At 47.4% G+C, this 14,175-nt stretch overlaps 6 protein-coding genes; 5 read left to right on the top strand and 1 right to left on the bottom strand.

Annotated features, from left to right (window-relative positions):
• Nucleotides 1–111: 111 nt before the first annotated feature.
• On the top strand, nt 112–2,147 carry FFUJ_05118 (related to chitinase; the record flags this gene model as incomplete). XM_023571514.1 has 6 exons in its annotated part: nt 112–958; nt 1,024–1,029; nt 1,166–1,470; nt 1,539–1,704; nt 1,770–1,866; nt 1,922–2,147. 6 exons carry the CDS (start codon nt 112–114, stop codon nt 2,145–2,147), a joined length of 1,647 nt encoding a protein of 548 aa, XP_023427143.1.
• A 1,807-nt stretch (nt 2,148–3,954) lies between these two features.
• On the top strand, nt 3,955–5,229 carry FFUJ_05119 (related to SPO7 protein; the record flags this gene model as incomplete). Its single annotated transcript, XM_023571513.1, has 1 exon — nt 3,955–5,229. One exon carries the CDS (start codon nt 3,955–3,957, stop codon nt 5,227–5,229), a length of 1,275 nt encoding a protein of 424 aa, XP_023425807.1.
• Nucleotides 5,230–6,636: 1,407 nt separating this feature from the next.
• On the top strand, nt 6,637–8,394 carry FFUJ_05120 (related to putative tartrate transporter; the record flags this gene model as incomplete). XM_023571512.1 has 6 exons in its annotated part: nt 6,637–6,793; nt 6,843–7,155; nt 7,206–7,364; nt 7,411–7,478; nt 7,528–7,991; nt 8,041–8,394. 6 exons carry the CDS (start codon nt 6,637–6,639, stop codon nt 8,392–8,394), a joined length of 1,515 nt encoding a protein of 504 aa, XP_023425806.1.
• Nucleotides 8,395–8,896: 502 nt separating this feature from the next.
• FFUJ_05121 (uncharacterized protein) lies at nt 8,897–9,235 on the top strand (the record flags this gene model as incomplete). The annotated part of the gene is made up of 1 exon (XM_023571511.1): nt 8,897–9,235. The coding sequence occupies one exon, from the start codon at nt 8,897–8,899 to the stop codon at nt 9,233–9,235; it is 339 nt and encodes a 112-aa protein (XP_023425805.1).
• Nucleotides 9,236–9,887: 652 nt separating this feature from the next.
• FFUJ_05122 (uncharacterized protein) lies at nt 9,888–11,144 on the top strand (the record flags this gene model as incomplete). The annotated part of the gene is made up of 1 exon (XM_023571510.1): nt 9,888–11,144. One exon carries the CDS (start codon nt 9,888–9,890, stop codon nt 11,142–11,144), a length of 1,257 nt encoding a protein of 418 aa, XP_023425804.1.
• Nucleotides 11,145–12,360: 1,216 nt separating this feature from the next.
• On the bottom strand, nt 12,361–13,393 carry FFUJ_05123 (uncharacterized protein; the record flags this gene model as incomplete). XM_023571509.1 has 5 exons in its annotated part: nt 12,361–12,470; nt 12,527–12,608; nt 12,662–12,871; nt 12,929–13,237; nt 13,301–13,393. 5 exons carry the CDS (start codon nt 13,391–13,393, stop codon nt 12,361–12,363), a joined length of 804 nt encoding a protein of 267 aa, XP_023425803.1.
• Nucleotides 13,394–14,175: the final 782 nt, after the last annotated feature.

Below are 14,175 nucleotides of genomic sequence, written 5' to 3'. Positions count from 1 at the left end.
CATAGGCCGATGATCATAGTCATAATCTCGCTTCAAAAAGCATGCTCTATTCCATCGTTTCTCTTGTCACATCGTTCTTTGTCTGTAAGTCTCTAAACAAAAAATAGGACCATGGCAGGCTCCCGCAGCCGTCCGTGGCAAAGACTCTCTTTTATATCTATCCTTTTTCTCTATTGTCTTCTTTTCTTGCACCTTGTGGTGGGTTACGCCCATAACCATCGTCACCTTCATCAACTTCATCACCATGCTCCCTGGGCCCAGACCTCGGCTGTCTTACCCCAAGCTCTGGCTGCTGCGAAGCCAGCAGCTGGCCAGGGCGACTATACCTGCGGCCCTGATAAGCCTTGCTCAAACAAAGCTTGCTGTGGCGAGGATGGCTGGTGTGGTTATAGCCCCAAGTATTGCGGTAAAGGTTGCCAGTCACACTGTGATGCGAAAGCTGAGTGTGGGCAATATGCCAAAACGCTGGGTCAGAAGTGCCCCTTGAACGTGTGCTGTTCCCAGCATGGGTTTTGTGGTACAACCTCTGACTTTTGCGATCAAGGCTGTCAATCCAACTGTGAGACTCCAAAGCCCAATGCCGCTCCTTCTAATCCCCAGAAGGTCGTCATTGGGTATTGGGAAGCGTGGAATATGGACAAGCCTTGTGGAACTATGGGAACTGGCGAGATTCCAGTCGAACTCCTGACACATCTGTTTGTTTCTTTTGGTTATATCAATTCTGCCTTTGAGGTCACTAATATGGACGGCATTGCCTCCCACATATACAAAGATATTGGCCACGTCAAGGCCAGAAACCCCAGTCCCAAGGTCGTTATTGCTCTTGGCGGATGGGCGTTTAGCGATCCAGGCCCTTGGAAGGAGGTATTCCCCAAGATGGTCTCAACCGAGGCGAACAGGGCAATTTTCATCAACAATCTCTTGGGCTTTCTTTCTCAATACGGCTATGACGGCGTCGGTAAGCTTTCCCAACCTCTCACTGCTATCATCCAAGGATGTCATACTAACGAATATGCTGCACAGATTTTGGTGAGCGAAACCCCCCATATTTTCATGATGATAAATACCTAAGCCAGCACCTCGCCTGCTTGAGAGCTGTTGCGAAGATTCAAGAAAACTGGTCGAATACAGTTTCTTGTGTTCAAACGTGCTGACGAAATTCCAGATTGGGAATATCCTGGTGCTGATGACCGCGGCGGCACTGATGACGACGGCAAGAACTATGTAGCTCTTCTAAAAGAGCTTCGTGAGGCCATCAACGCCAAGAGTCGCGATTATATCGTGACCTTTACAGCGACTTCATCTTATTGGTATCTCCGCCACTTTGATCTTAATTCTATGCAATCATATGTCAACTGGATTAATCTCATGTCCTATGATTTGCATGGCATCTGGGACGGTGACAACCCTATCGGACATCAGGTTCTATCGCATACAAATCTAACGGAAATTGATTCAGCCCTGAATCTGGTATGTACGGCAAACTGCACAGCTAATAGATTTTGAATGTATTGGATTGATTGTGTTACCTTCATTAGTTCTGGCGTTTTGGCGTTGACCCTTCAAAGGTCGTTCTTGGATTGGGTTTCTATGGTCGATCCTTTGAGTTGGAGTCTGCTTCGTGCTGGAAGCCAGGCTGTAAGTTCAAGGGTCCCGGATCACCTGGCCGCTGCTCCAAAACCGCTGGAATTCTTTCATATGCTGGTGAGTAATCCTGGATAAAGCTTCGGGAGGAAACAAGAGATTTCTGACTGGAATACGATTCGCAGAAATCATGGAAATTGTTGATAAGACTGGGGGAACTCCTTACTTTGATGAGGCTGCTGCTGCGCGGTACATGGTCTATGATGGCAACAGCTGGATCTCGTGAGTATATGGCCAACACTGAGAGTGACGTCGCTCGTGTTAACTCAGTCTATAGCTTCGACGACCCCGAAACCTTCCAGATTAAGATCGACTATGCAAGCAATATGGGCCTACATGGCTTGATGATATGGGCAGTTGACCTTGATTCGCCGGATCTTCAGGCTCTCAAATCCATCTCAAACGGAGAGCTCATTGGGCGTACACAGACACCATTTTCAATGGTGGACTTGGAACGTATCTTTCCTAAACACATTTCAGTCATACCACAAGCTCGACTATAAGATTGCCTCGTTCAATAGAACTGACGGTAAATATAGCGAATATGGGCCCTATTTCGACGGGAAGCTCGCCACGCGCATCACATCTGACTTTGGAGAATTTAAGGTCAATTTTCCTCCGTCGGAAGCTGACAAGAGGGGACACAGAAACGGCAAATGACTGTCCAACTCAGTCTCACAAGGCAAGAACAACACCATTTACAGCTCTGGCGGTAAGGATGGCAGGCAGCTGTTCGAAGCTAGCCAGAGATTCGGTCTGTCGGAGAAGCTGGGCATCTTCACTGATTGACGCCACGTCGAGATGGACGTTGCGGACGTAAGTGCAGCCTCCTGACGATGAGCAGGGTATCAAGGCATGGACGACAGTTGCAGATTTCGGTGCAGTAAAACACATTTAACCAGTGGACATTTTACCCGTATCCAAGTGGAACACCCGAGACGTATGTAGATAACTGGTCGGGGTCAGTATAAGTTGTTCTTTGCCACTCTAAACAACGATCTCACTAATCTTTGGCAGAACTTTTGCACGGCAATGGTATAAACAGGGCAAAGAGTCAGTGGCCACATAACCTTGTAAGAGATAGATCCAAGTGTGGACCAAGTTGCTTTCAACAGCTCAACGCTGGGATGGAAGAGAGTTTGAAGACCTTCCTTATATCGTGGAAGACAGTGTAAGTAGCAAGCATCCGGCTTCCAAGGTGATGAATACTGGAGTGCCCCAAACTAGAGCCAACAGTTTCAGTATCCTCAGCAAGCTCATCCCAGCCCCGATCAAGTCGACTGGTCTCTCAGCAGGTAGATCTCCTAACCCGTGGGACACCTGGGTCATGGACACTCAGTCTCCAGGCATCATGGCAGCCTAGAGATGAGCGAGCCAACTCTTTTTCCCCGGCCTCGAGGAACAATATGACAGTGAACTTGGTAAAGAAGTGAACCAGAACAGGGTCAGAACAAAGCACGTCTTGATCGTGAAAGGTCGACAGAGGTCATGGATTGTTGGTTCTCCTCTACAGGCATTATGGCTACAAACCTCATTGCAGTTCTATCGTCTGAATTAGGTGATATATATTAGAAGTAATTCGATCTAGCTGTTTAAGGACCACTCGCTGCATTTATACCTAGGTGTTACTACTATAGTCTTACAATCGCTAGAGCCATTCTTGAGATCTACAGAGCACTACGGAAGCCAGCATGCACTTTGTAGTAGTTAGTAAACAACAATAAAGAAGATTTACTAGGTAAATAATAAATTAATTAGAGTATACAAAGATACAAGAGATAAAGATCTAAGATGTATACTTGAGGATATATTTTAGTATATGTTGAAATTACACAATTGCTATAGCGTAATAAAGAAGCAATTTAAGTATAACAGTATGCAATAGCATAAATCCATTGTATATCAGCCGCGAGTCATATTCTTCGTGTATGCGTGCCTCTCTTCCTGGAGAGGAGAGTATAGGGTAAGCAAGCTCCGGCAGTAATCATTTACCGAGCCAAAGCCAAGCCTACGAGATCCCTCTCTTTTGGCTTGTGATGACGATGGAAGCGGGTCAAAGAAACCGAACCATCTTCGCCCCAGGAAAATAGGGAACTAAAACAAAGCACCACAAGAATTACCCGACTCGCCCACGTTGATCAACAAAAACACCAACAAAACACGACTGACTCGCTCAACAAATCACAGCTCGACCTCTCGCTCTCTCCCTTGGACTCAGCTGACCACCTGACGATTCTCTATCCCTCTTCCAGTTGCATGGCATCGAGCTCTCTTTGACCCGGGCTGCCCCTCAGCCTCCAACTCAAAAAAATGTCCGACGACGTCGATTCCATCGTCAAAGGCGCCTCAGCTCCTACGCAAGGAGCCAAAGATGTCGCCGGCGCGAGTCCCATCCTCCCCACCACCGCCAAACAAGGCGATCCGCTGCATCACACGCCGAGTTCACCGTCTATGATCTATCTCAACCTGTTGATCCTCGAAGCTTCACTGCGCGCGCAATTCCTCGAACTACGAGCTCGGAAGCGACACCATACTTTCTTCCTCACCCTGCTGTCACTATGGATCGCTGGTTTTGGATATGCTCTCTTTCTCGCACCCCGTGAAGACGGCCGTGGTGTAGGCGGTTCTATCTACTGGGCTGTTGAGGGTGCGGAGAAGGTCTGCTTCATGGGCGGCATCATCACCGCCATACTCGTCTGGGCGACTGGGATCTGGGAGCGTGGGATTCGCTGGCCAAGACGATGGTTCGTCATTTCGAATAGAGGACTACGGGGCTTCAACTGCAAGCTGATCATAATACGACGGACGTGGTGGGCCGAAGCACTCTCTACAATTGGATTCTTCTTGACGTACGGACTCTTTTCACACACGGCTAGTTCATCATATCGATACGTCGAGCCGAGTCTCTTGCGAGAGGTGGAGAAGGAGCTCCAGATCACGAACGATACACACCCGACGCTGATACTGCCCCACGAAGATGAGGAGAAGGGCGGTCACGAGGAGGATCTAGCGCCTGGCGGCGACTACGTCAAGCTGCTCCTCCTAGCAAAGCCCTTCTCTGCTACGTTCCGCGAGAACTGGGAGCTATACAGGACGGAATACTGGGAGAAGGAGAATGAGCGCCGAGCCCTGCTGCGGCAAAAAGTCAAAGAGCGCGATAGCCAACTCGTCAAGCAACAATACGGCTGGCTATGGTGGCTCCCCGGGCGACAACCGCGCCGCCATGAGCGTGAGAAGACACCACCGCGCCACATCGCCGTCGAGCGCGAACGGCGTCGTCGCGGAAGCAGTGTGCGGCGCGCATCCACAAGCTCAACACGAACTCCTACGCCTATCGTTGAAGAAGAGGCTTCTGTTAGTAGACGGCCCAGCAGCGGATCTATGTCAGCGCGGCGCAAGAGGCTGTCGACGAGCTCGAAGCCGAAGAGACCCGGGACAGATTCGAGGTCTGTCACGCCGGATTTCCCGTCGCCGTTGGCGAGGGAGAGTAGTGCGACGCATACACCTGATTCTGGACCTGAGGGGGGTAAGGTTTTGAGGAGTTCGAGTTCGAGATCGACTGTTGGGTCGAAGGAGCGGGATTAGGCGATGTAGATGCTGTTTAACTGTGTATGTTGAGTGGTTGGCGATGTTGAAGAATACCATGATTCTTTGCTGGGCTTTATTCGACGTGAGGTTTAACATTTTGTTGATCAGTACATCTGGCTTTCCTTCAGAGTCATTGTTGTGTGAGTATATCGGCCATGAATCACGCTGCGTGAGATCAGCCCCCAACTTTGTGAGGTGTTCGTCGACAAGCACCCTTGTTCGCTGTCTTCACATATGCAGATGTCCATACTCAGAGTGGAAATCCATCCGGTGGTGATCTATGATAGGCCAATGAGTTAAAGTCACAATCAGTGAGGAATCTCACATCTGTTCTTCCCTGTCTAGCCCGTCAATTGAGTTTCTTGGGAGATACGAGCTGCAGCGAGGAACGAGTCATTGACATACGAATCGTAAGCAGGGTGGGATGGGATAGCAGGATTATGCAGAGTGCCCAATGACACCAAGGTCCGAAGAGACCTCATGTTGAACTGCAAGCTCAATAACGACACAAGGCACTTTATGGATACTGGTAAATCGCATTGGTCTTAAATATATCGGCACCGTGATGCCGGAGGAAATCTTCTAGCCTCTCAACTAGAACCCATCACCATCGGTCTAAAGCGCGCCGAGAACGTATTGCCTATTATTCAGAAACCAGTGTCAAGTCTTATCTCAGATTCTTATCTCTCACGCTATATAGTACCGAAACCATACTATAAATTGTGGAATAATCGGACGGGACAAGAATAAAAAAACCCGCACCATCGCCCGGCGCCCGTCCCGAAATCGGCCGCTCGGCATCTCCGAATCGATATCAGAAAACAGCATTTCCGCCAAATCCCATCTCACCTCCTCTGTACCTACCTAGGTATACACCACAAGAATAGTATATCCAAGCAGGTCAGTTATAAAACAGTCTCATGACCCAATTGCAAAGGAAATGCAGGCTATAAGTCCCGTGAACAATCTTCCCCGCGATATTCGAAGCTTGGCCCATTCGGCCTGTCACCGAATGAATAAAGAAAACGAAACGAAATACGTAAAAAAACCCTTTCCCCGTCCCCATTCCCGGGCTGTATTTCCCAAACCGGCATCATGATACCCGCCGGGGCCCTCTTCGCCGGCGGCCGGTGCCCTATCTACAGTGGAGTTGTTCTCTGCAGTGTCGCTCCCTTCCTATTCCATCGTACAATAGCAACGCTGTGTTCTATAAGCGAAAATCTGGGGTAGATACGGCCAAGTACCGTTATCGCTGGGAGTTAATAAAGTTAATTTATTGTTCACTATCATGGTAAGAGATCATCCGGCCGTAGATAAGGTAGACTAGTATTTAAATACAAGCGTTGCTCTCCCTCTTTTGTCGCTTGAGACTGGATCCTCAGAATTAGCTGACTATTGCCCATCATGTTCTTCAACTGGGACAAGTTTCTCTCGCCAAAGCCGTCTCTGGACGTCCCTGCTCTAGAGACGGTCGATCTCAACGACAAAGAGATGGAGAAGAGAATCGTGAGGAAGCAAGATCTTCGAATCATGCCTTGGGTCTGCATAACATATCTCCTCAGTACGTTTTCCATATCCCAACCAAGTCATTCATCACTAACAGACTCAAGACTACCTCGATCGTGTCAACCTCGGAAACGCAAAAACTCTCAACAATGACTCCCCAGAGCACAACATCGTCTCACAACTCGACCTCACCGGCCAAAAATACAACATCGCCGTCGCTCTATTCTTCGTACCCTACGTCCTCATGGAATTCCCCAGTAACATTCTCCTCAAGTACTTTTCGCCGAGTAAATGGATTTCTCGAATTATGGTGTCTTGGGGTATTGTCACCATCTGCACTGCTGCGGTCTCGACGTATGGTGGATTGTTGGCTGTGAGATTCATGCTTGGACTGGCTGAGGCTGGTTTCTTCCCTGGGTACGTAAACAGTGCGATTGGGTGTGAATGAATGTGCTAATGAGGGTTAGTATCATGATGTATCTTTGCTTTTGGTACAAGCCCGAGGAGAGAGCTACGCGAATGGCTATTTTTGCTTCGAGTGTTGCTGTTGCGGGTGCTTTTGGCGGAATTCTTGCTACGGGTATCTCATTCCTCAACGGAAAGGCTGGTCTGGCCGGATGGCAATGGTGAGTCTGTCGCAATCCCTTTCAATGACCCATCTAACATTGATAGGCTCTTTGTGCTTGAGGGTATTCCCGCTGTCATCGTCGGAGTCTTGGTGTGGTTCTTTCTCCCTGACTGTAAGTCTCCAAGCTATGATATGCGATCTCATGATACTGACAGGCATAGACCCCCAAACCGTCTCATGGCTCTCCCCCGAAGAACGCGCCTTCGCCGTCAAGCGTCTCGGCCCCTACGCCCCCTCCATGAACGACAAGCACTGGGACAGCAAAGTCACCAAGGACACCGTCTCCGACCCCTTCTTCTGGCTCTTCGCCGTCGCCTACTTCTTCATGGCCAACTCTCTCAACGCCTTCGGTTACTTCGCCCCCTCCATCGTCTCATCGCTCGGCTTCAAGGGCTACAAGGCTCAGCTCCTCACTGTCCCCCCTAATGTCTTTGCTGTCTTTATCATTGTGGGCAACTGCCTGCATAGTGACAAGACCAAGGAGCGCTCGAAGCATGTCATGGGTGGTTTGGCGTTTGTTGCGACGGGTTATTTGCTCCTTGCTGTGGTTAAGCATTGGGGAGCGAGATATTTCGCTGTTTGCATTATTGCTTGTACGAACGCTGCTGTTCTTCCCTTCGTTGCTGTAAGTTTACTCCCTCTCATCACCGATTACATGTACTGACATGCAGTAGCACCGAACTGCCACCGTCCGAGGCTCAACTGCTACCGCGCTCGCAACAGGAGGAATGATCGCCATCTCGAACACGGGCGGCATCACAGCGCCTTTCCTCTTCCCATCCAGCACAGGACCCATGTACTCAATGGGTAACTGGACTGTCTTCGCATTCCTCATCGTTGCTGCTTGCATCACTGGCTACGTGTGGTATGTGTTTGGTGCTCACAGTGGTTACCGAACTGGCGATGCTACTGAGACTGGACACTTTGAGGTTCTGGATGTTGGTGACAAGGATCCCAACCAGGTCATGGACCAGGCTATGGAGAATGAGAAGGCCAAGGATAAGATTAAGGCTATAGATATGGCTTAAATGTTTGAGATAGTTAAAAGTTATGATTGACGTAGGGTATACCTGGCTACAAAATATTTACATGGGATTATTTTTCTGAACTAAAGTTCCGTGCAAAATGCAGTATTATTCAGCCAAAGCCAAACTTATACTACTCCCTAAGGATGAGGCAATGAGGCAATACCTCATTATCCTAAGGCTTTGATGATGTTCTGATGAATTTAGGATAAGATCTAAAAAGTTCTTCTGATGTTTACCTCAACTTACCTATACCATTTCTAACATTTTAGCAATTTATAGGTGCTAATGTTAAAAGACAGTCTATAAAACCCTAGTTATAAGTTGTCCAAATATTACTCTTGCCTGCTCTATAAACTTTACATCTCTCAGTTCTAAATGGCTTACACTTTCTTATCATGGGGACCTTTGAAAGTGAAGTCAAGGCAAATCTTTCCCTGTTACCTTATTCTTCTCCCTCCAGATCTCTCAGCTATAATCAGACCCTAACAGCACAAAGGCAAGCATGCCATCTAATCTCGGACACTCGATTCGTCTGATGCTGTCATCGAGCCTCCGTGGTAACGGTTTGATCCGCATTCGTTCAGCGCTAGGCAAGGAATCATCATTACAACTTACCCAAGATAATGCCCATTACCAAGACGATGCTAAAGACGAGAGCCACCCCGACGAAGACCACATCGAGTTGAAGAACTATCTCGACAACGTCGCAGGTACTCTTAAGAAGACGTCAGAAAATGACTCCAAGATTGCAGAAGTCTTTAACGAGAAACTATCCGAGATGGTCTACGGCTCAAACATGATCGAGGCGGTCGGCAGCAGCAGCCTCGACATCACAAGCTAGCTCTGCCGAGATAATTTTACTGGGGGGATAGACGCAGACAAGCTTGAGATCAGTGATCGTGATCCAGATTATAAGGCTATTCAAATGGAACTCATGGAGAAGTGCAAGCCTAGTGCATATCAAGACGTGCTCCGTAGCTGGCGTGTATCACTTCTTCTCTTGCCAATAGTCTCCCACAACTGCCACCTTTGTCGATAATACAGAACTTACCTACAAGCCATCACTACATTACTCTTAGGTACTCGTGAACATCCATCTGTTATACTTTACTCCATACCTTCGGTATGACATAAAACTTTGACAGTGAATCATCTCTATTCTTGACAGTGAATCATCCATTCATTACCCTTTCCTATGGTATAAACTTTCAGATTGTTCACACTTAATAATTCTGCAAAACTTTGACAGTGATTCATCGACGCTCAAATATAGATATAAAAGGATGCTCTTTCCCTCTTCCCCCCCTTCCTCTTTCTTCCTTCAAACAACATCAGACCTCACATTACCTCGCGAGGCCTGGATCATCACTCAACCCTTTCTTGTCTTGATCATACGCTCAGCCCTTCTATCTCTTCGAGAGTTACCCTATCAAGAACAGGACAGCAACATCGCTCACTTGGACAAACAACCCAGCACCGTGCACAACGCGACCATGGCACCTAAACTCGAGCGACGAACCCTTGCTGAAGCCTTTGAAGGCCTTGAGATCCCATCATCCCGAGCCTATCAGACTGACTCTAACCTTGGACATTCCATCCATCTGATGCTCTCATCGAGTCTCCGTGGCGACGGTTCTATCCGTATTCGTTCAGCACCGAGCAAGGAATCTACATTGCTGCTTACCCAAGATGAGGCCCATTATGCGGACGATGCCGAAGACGACGATGACGACGAGGACCATTACGAAGACTATGGCAGTTGCGATGACGATGCTGAAGACGAGAGTCACTCCGACGAAGGCAGCATCGAGTTGAAGAACTACCTCGACGACATCGCAGATGCTCTCAAGAAGCAGAAGTCAAAGAATGACTCCAAGATTGCCGAAGACTTCAACAAGAAACTGTCGCAGATGGTCTACGGCTCAAACATGCTCGAGATGGTCGGCAGTGGCCTGGATATCACAGTCAAGCTTTGTCAACGCATTTTCGAAGGACACTCTGTGGACGATGCAGAGATTAGCGATCGAGACCCAATCTACCAAGCACTCCGAATGGACCTTGTGAGCAAGAACAAGTCTAGTGGACATGAAGACGTGCTCCGAAGCCGCCGGGAGATCATTCAGCATGCAAAGGCGGCGTACTACATGATGAACGAAGTCGCCATCAAGGGGAAGGATCTATCCGAAGAGATCATCCTGGAAACCCATCGCCTCTTGACGTACAAAATCGACAGTCCGGATAATATTCCCTCAAGCCAGTACGGGGGCATTTACCGAGATTACCCTGTCCAGCGAGGCTTCCACTCCTTCCCTCATCAAGCCAAGATCCCAAAGGCGGTACGCGACTTGACTGACTCTCTCAAGGCTGATATCTTAGCAGCAGAGGAGAGCGGAGAGATTGACCCTGTGGCTCTAGCAGCCAAATACTGTCATAAGTTTGTCAACATTCACCCCTTCCTTGATGGGAACAGCCGTACAAGCCGCCTCATCTTGAATACCATTCTCCTGAAGTATGGCGGTTGCTTTGTCTGGCTCGGGATGGAACCAAAGGACCGAGATGAGTACATGAAGATCTCAGCAGAAGGGTTCTCGGCTGAGGCTATGGAGCAGGAGCACATGGAGGATCTCCCAGAGGGCTTTAAGCCCAAGCACCACAAGAAGCTCGCCAAATTCACTCTGAAGCATGCTCGGGAAACAATGACCAAGGTCCTTCGAACTTTGAAGCGGAAGGATTATAGTCACTCCAGTTGAGTGCAGACACGGGAGAGGCGGCGGATAGTACATGCTTGATGAATGATGCACGATGCACAAGGCACTCCGTACGTTGAAGTGGAAGGAATAGCTCAGAGTTAGTCGAAATAACAGACAAAGGATGCTAGCACGGTGCACAAGACCACCCATGAATACTTAGCTTGGAGTCACTCTCAGGGAGATAGTCACTTGTTAGGGAGACTTGACCAAATCGTATACATACTCCTAAGTCTGTTTATTCCATTCATTAGTGCTCAGCAGATGTGAAGTGTCAGCTAGCAGTAAAACTAGAAATTTCATATCATAAGTTTTTAAATTTTATTTCACTCTCCAGTAGAACAGTAAACGCTTCTGTACAATTATCTCGACTTTCAAAACTACGGAAGAATATACTGGCAATATTCTATGTGATATCATGAGTATGATCATGTCAGGGTCGGGAGGAGCATATGGATATCTCGGCAAAAGGATTTGCAACTGAGGCTATGGCTATGCAACTGGAGGAAATGGATTATAGGGCTTCAAGCCCAAGCATCACAAGAAACTCACCACGTTCACTCTGAAGCATGTGTATAAGTACTTTAACATATTCAATTGATACTTGTTAGGCTTCTTCAAATATCATTATAAGTTTAGGGAAGTGTTCTGTAAAGACAAGTAAATTCTTAAGGCTTAGGTTATCTCTTATTACTTTACATAATCTTTTCCTAAGTTTAGAGTAGTCTTCTGCGGGATTGGGTGCTAGTAGTGGACGTGATGACATTTGAGAATGCGTATCGCGATATTGGCTAGGGGCTAGGAGTGGCAGGGCTTGACGACAAGAAGGCTTTCAAACAATACGACTCAGCGTCGCTTTATTATAGTTCTATTATCTCAATTAGGTAATATATTCTAAAACTAATTGTATTTAGCTGCTTAGGGACTATTGTATATATACCTAAGTCTCTATACTAAAGTCTTATAATTACTATAGTTATTCTTAAGGCCTATAGAGATCTATAGTAGCTAATAAGTATTACATAGTAGTTAATTAAAGACAATATCAAAGATATCTCTATTTAACAAGCAATTAAATAATAGCCAGGCTTTAAATGTTACGTACTCATAGAAGTGAATTTAAGTCTGGTGTCTATATAATGCTATAGCTTTTGCTGCTATGCCATTCCTTAAATTGGTGTAGACACGCTGTTATGAGGCCCGGCAAGCCTGTCACATCCTACAAATCTCCGAGAATGTCTGCTGCTTGCTTTGTAGCTCCAGCCTTAGCCGCGTCCGTGAGGTTGTTAATCACGCTAGATCGAGGCTTGTACTTCCTCACATTGAACTCTGAAGTAATGATGTTAGCACGACCCCCGAAGCTCCCTTTCGTAAGTTGAACTTACCTCCCTGAATGCCGTTACGATCCTCCTGCCAGGCGAGTGTACGGGTAGATTTGGACCAGGCGGTCAACTTGATTCGGTAGATCTGGAAGGCTATATCAGCAGAGTTCGAAAATTGAACATGGTATCATCTAGTACCTTGAAGTATGGGTTATCGATATCGGGATATCGTAGAACTCCAATATCAATGACAGTCTTTGTATGCTCCTCAGTCTTATGGAAGAAAGACTCAAAAGAATCGACGGTTGCACCAGACTGAGCAACGATTCGACCGAGAACATTAATATCAATCTTTGTGCTGTTAAGGACATCCTCGTCTTGGATTAGTTTCTTAAACCAAGCAGTGACCTATTCATTCTGTGTTAGCTTCACACATGTTACCGACCATCAGGCTGCGCGGAATACCTCTTTCACAATGCCCGAGTCAGGAGAGCCGTCGGTCTTGAAAGCGCTAGACGAGTTCTTGACGAGACTGTCAGTCCTTGCGATCCCGTCATCCAAGGGTGCGAGGAAAGGACTCTGGGCGCAAAGAGATACAATGGCATCCCAGGTGCGGTCGTTAGGAGACAGCTTCCCGAGCTGCTTAGTAAGGCCGGTGATCATAATCTTCATCTCATCATCGAGTGCTTGGATTTCAGCAGATGAAAGCTTTTTGAACGAGGGAGCAAGGGCGCAGTTGAGAAAGTCCTGCTTGGTGTCTTCTTTCACGTTCATCTGTGAAGAGCTGTAAATAAAGGCAACCTAAGCATCAAGGATGTTATGAGCAGAAAGACATACCTTACTGAAGTCGAAGTTCTTCACAAGATCGCCTGCCTGCAAGACTTTGCCATCCTTGGTGGGGAAGGCAGCTGCCAAAAGTGCGTTGACCATGATGATTGCTTGAAGAGTTCTTGATAACAGAACAAGAATGGTTTGGTAGAGTAGAAAAGTCAAGGTTACTTTTGCCGATTGACTCAACCTTGAATAAGAATATAGAAAAGCCTGGTCAAAGGGAGAGGATAGTGATATATTTATATGTAGTTTTCAGTAGCTCACTCTACTCCTGGCATATACAGTGTTTTCGCAACAAGTCAACCATGCGTGGCTTCTGCAAGCGTTCTCATGTTCGTTCAAGACTCCATGATGTCTCATCATAGATGCTGATCGATGGTCTAGACTTGTCCTTGGTCAATGTTTGACAATGGCCGTGTTGGGGAGGCTTCGAGTATCCTCACATAGCAGACATGGCTTGCTGAAATCGAACCATAAACCTGCAAAGCACTGGTCTAGATGTATGATACATGACCGGCTCATGTCTAATCTGAGTCTTATTTGTGCAGTGGCTGGCTGTATTCAAGCTTTATCCAGTTGGGATCGAGCCTTGATGTTTTCGTATGGCCAGCTCGTAACCATGCATATCCATGGCAATAGAGTGGCTGGCTGGATATATGGCTTGTCCAGCACGGATTGAACCCAGATGATGCCATATGAGCGGTCAGAACGGCTCGAGAAGCTCGCAGCTGAATCTCAATCCAATATATATGCCAAGCCTACACTTATCTGGGCCTAGGTCAGACTCATTGACGTTGATTCTGGATCTTTTAGTGCCCCTGGCTGGCTGAGCTCCAGTACCTACGTAACTTAAGTCAAGCCTGTTTGATATGATGGCTGTT

This window comes from Fusarium fujikuroi, chromosome FFUJ_chr02 (assembly GCF_900079805.1).
Source record: "Fusarium fujikuroi IMI 58289 draft genome, chromosome FFUJ_chr02".
Lineage (NCBI taxonomy): Eukaryota > Fungi > Ascomycota > Sordariomycetes > Hypocreales > Nectriaceae > Fusarium > Fusarium fujikuroi.
This window is presented reverse-complemented; position numbering and strand designations above follow the sequence as displayed.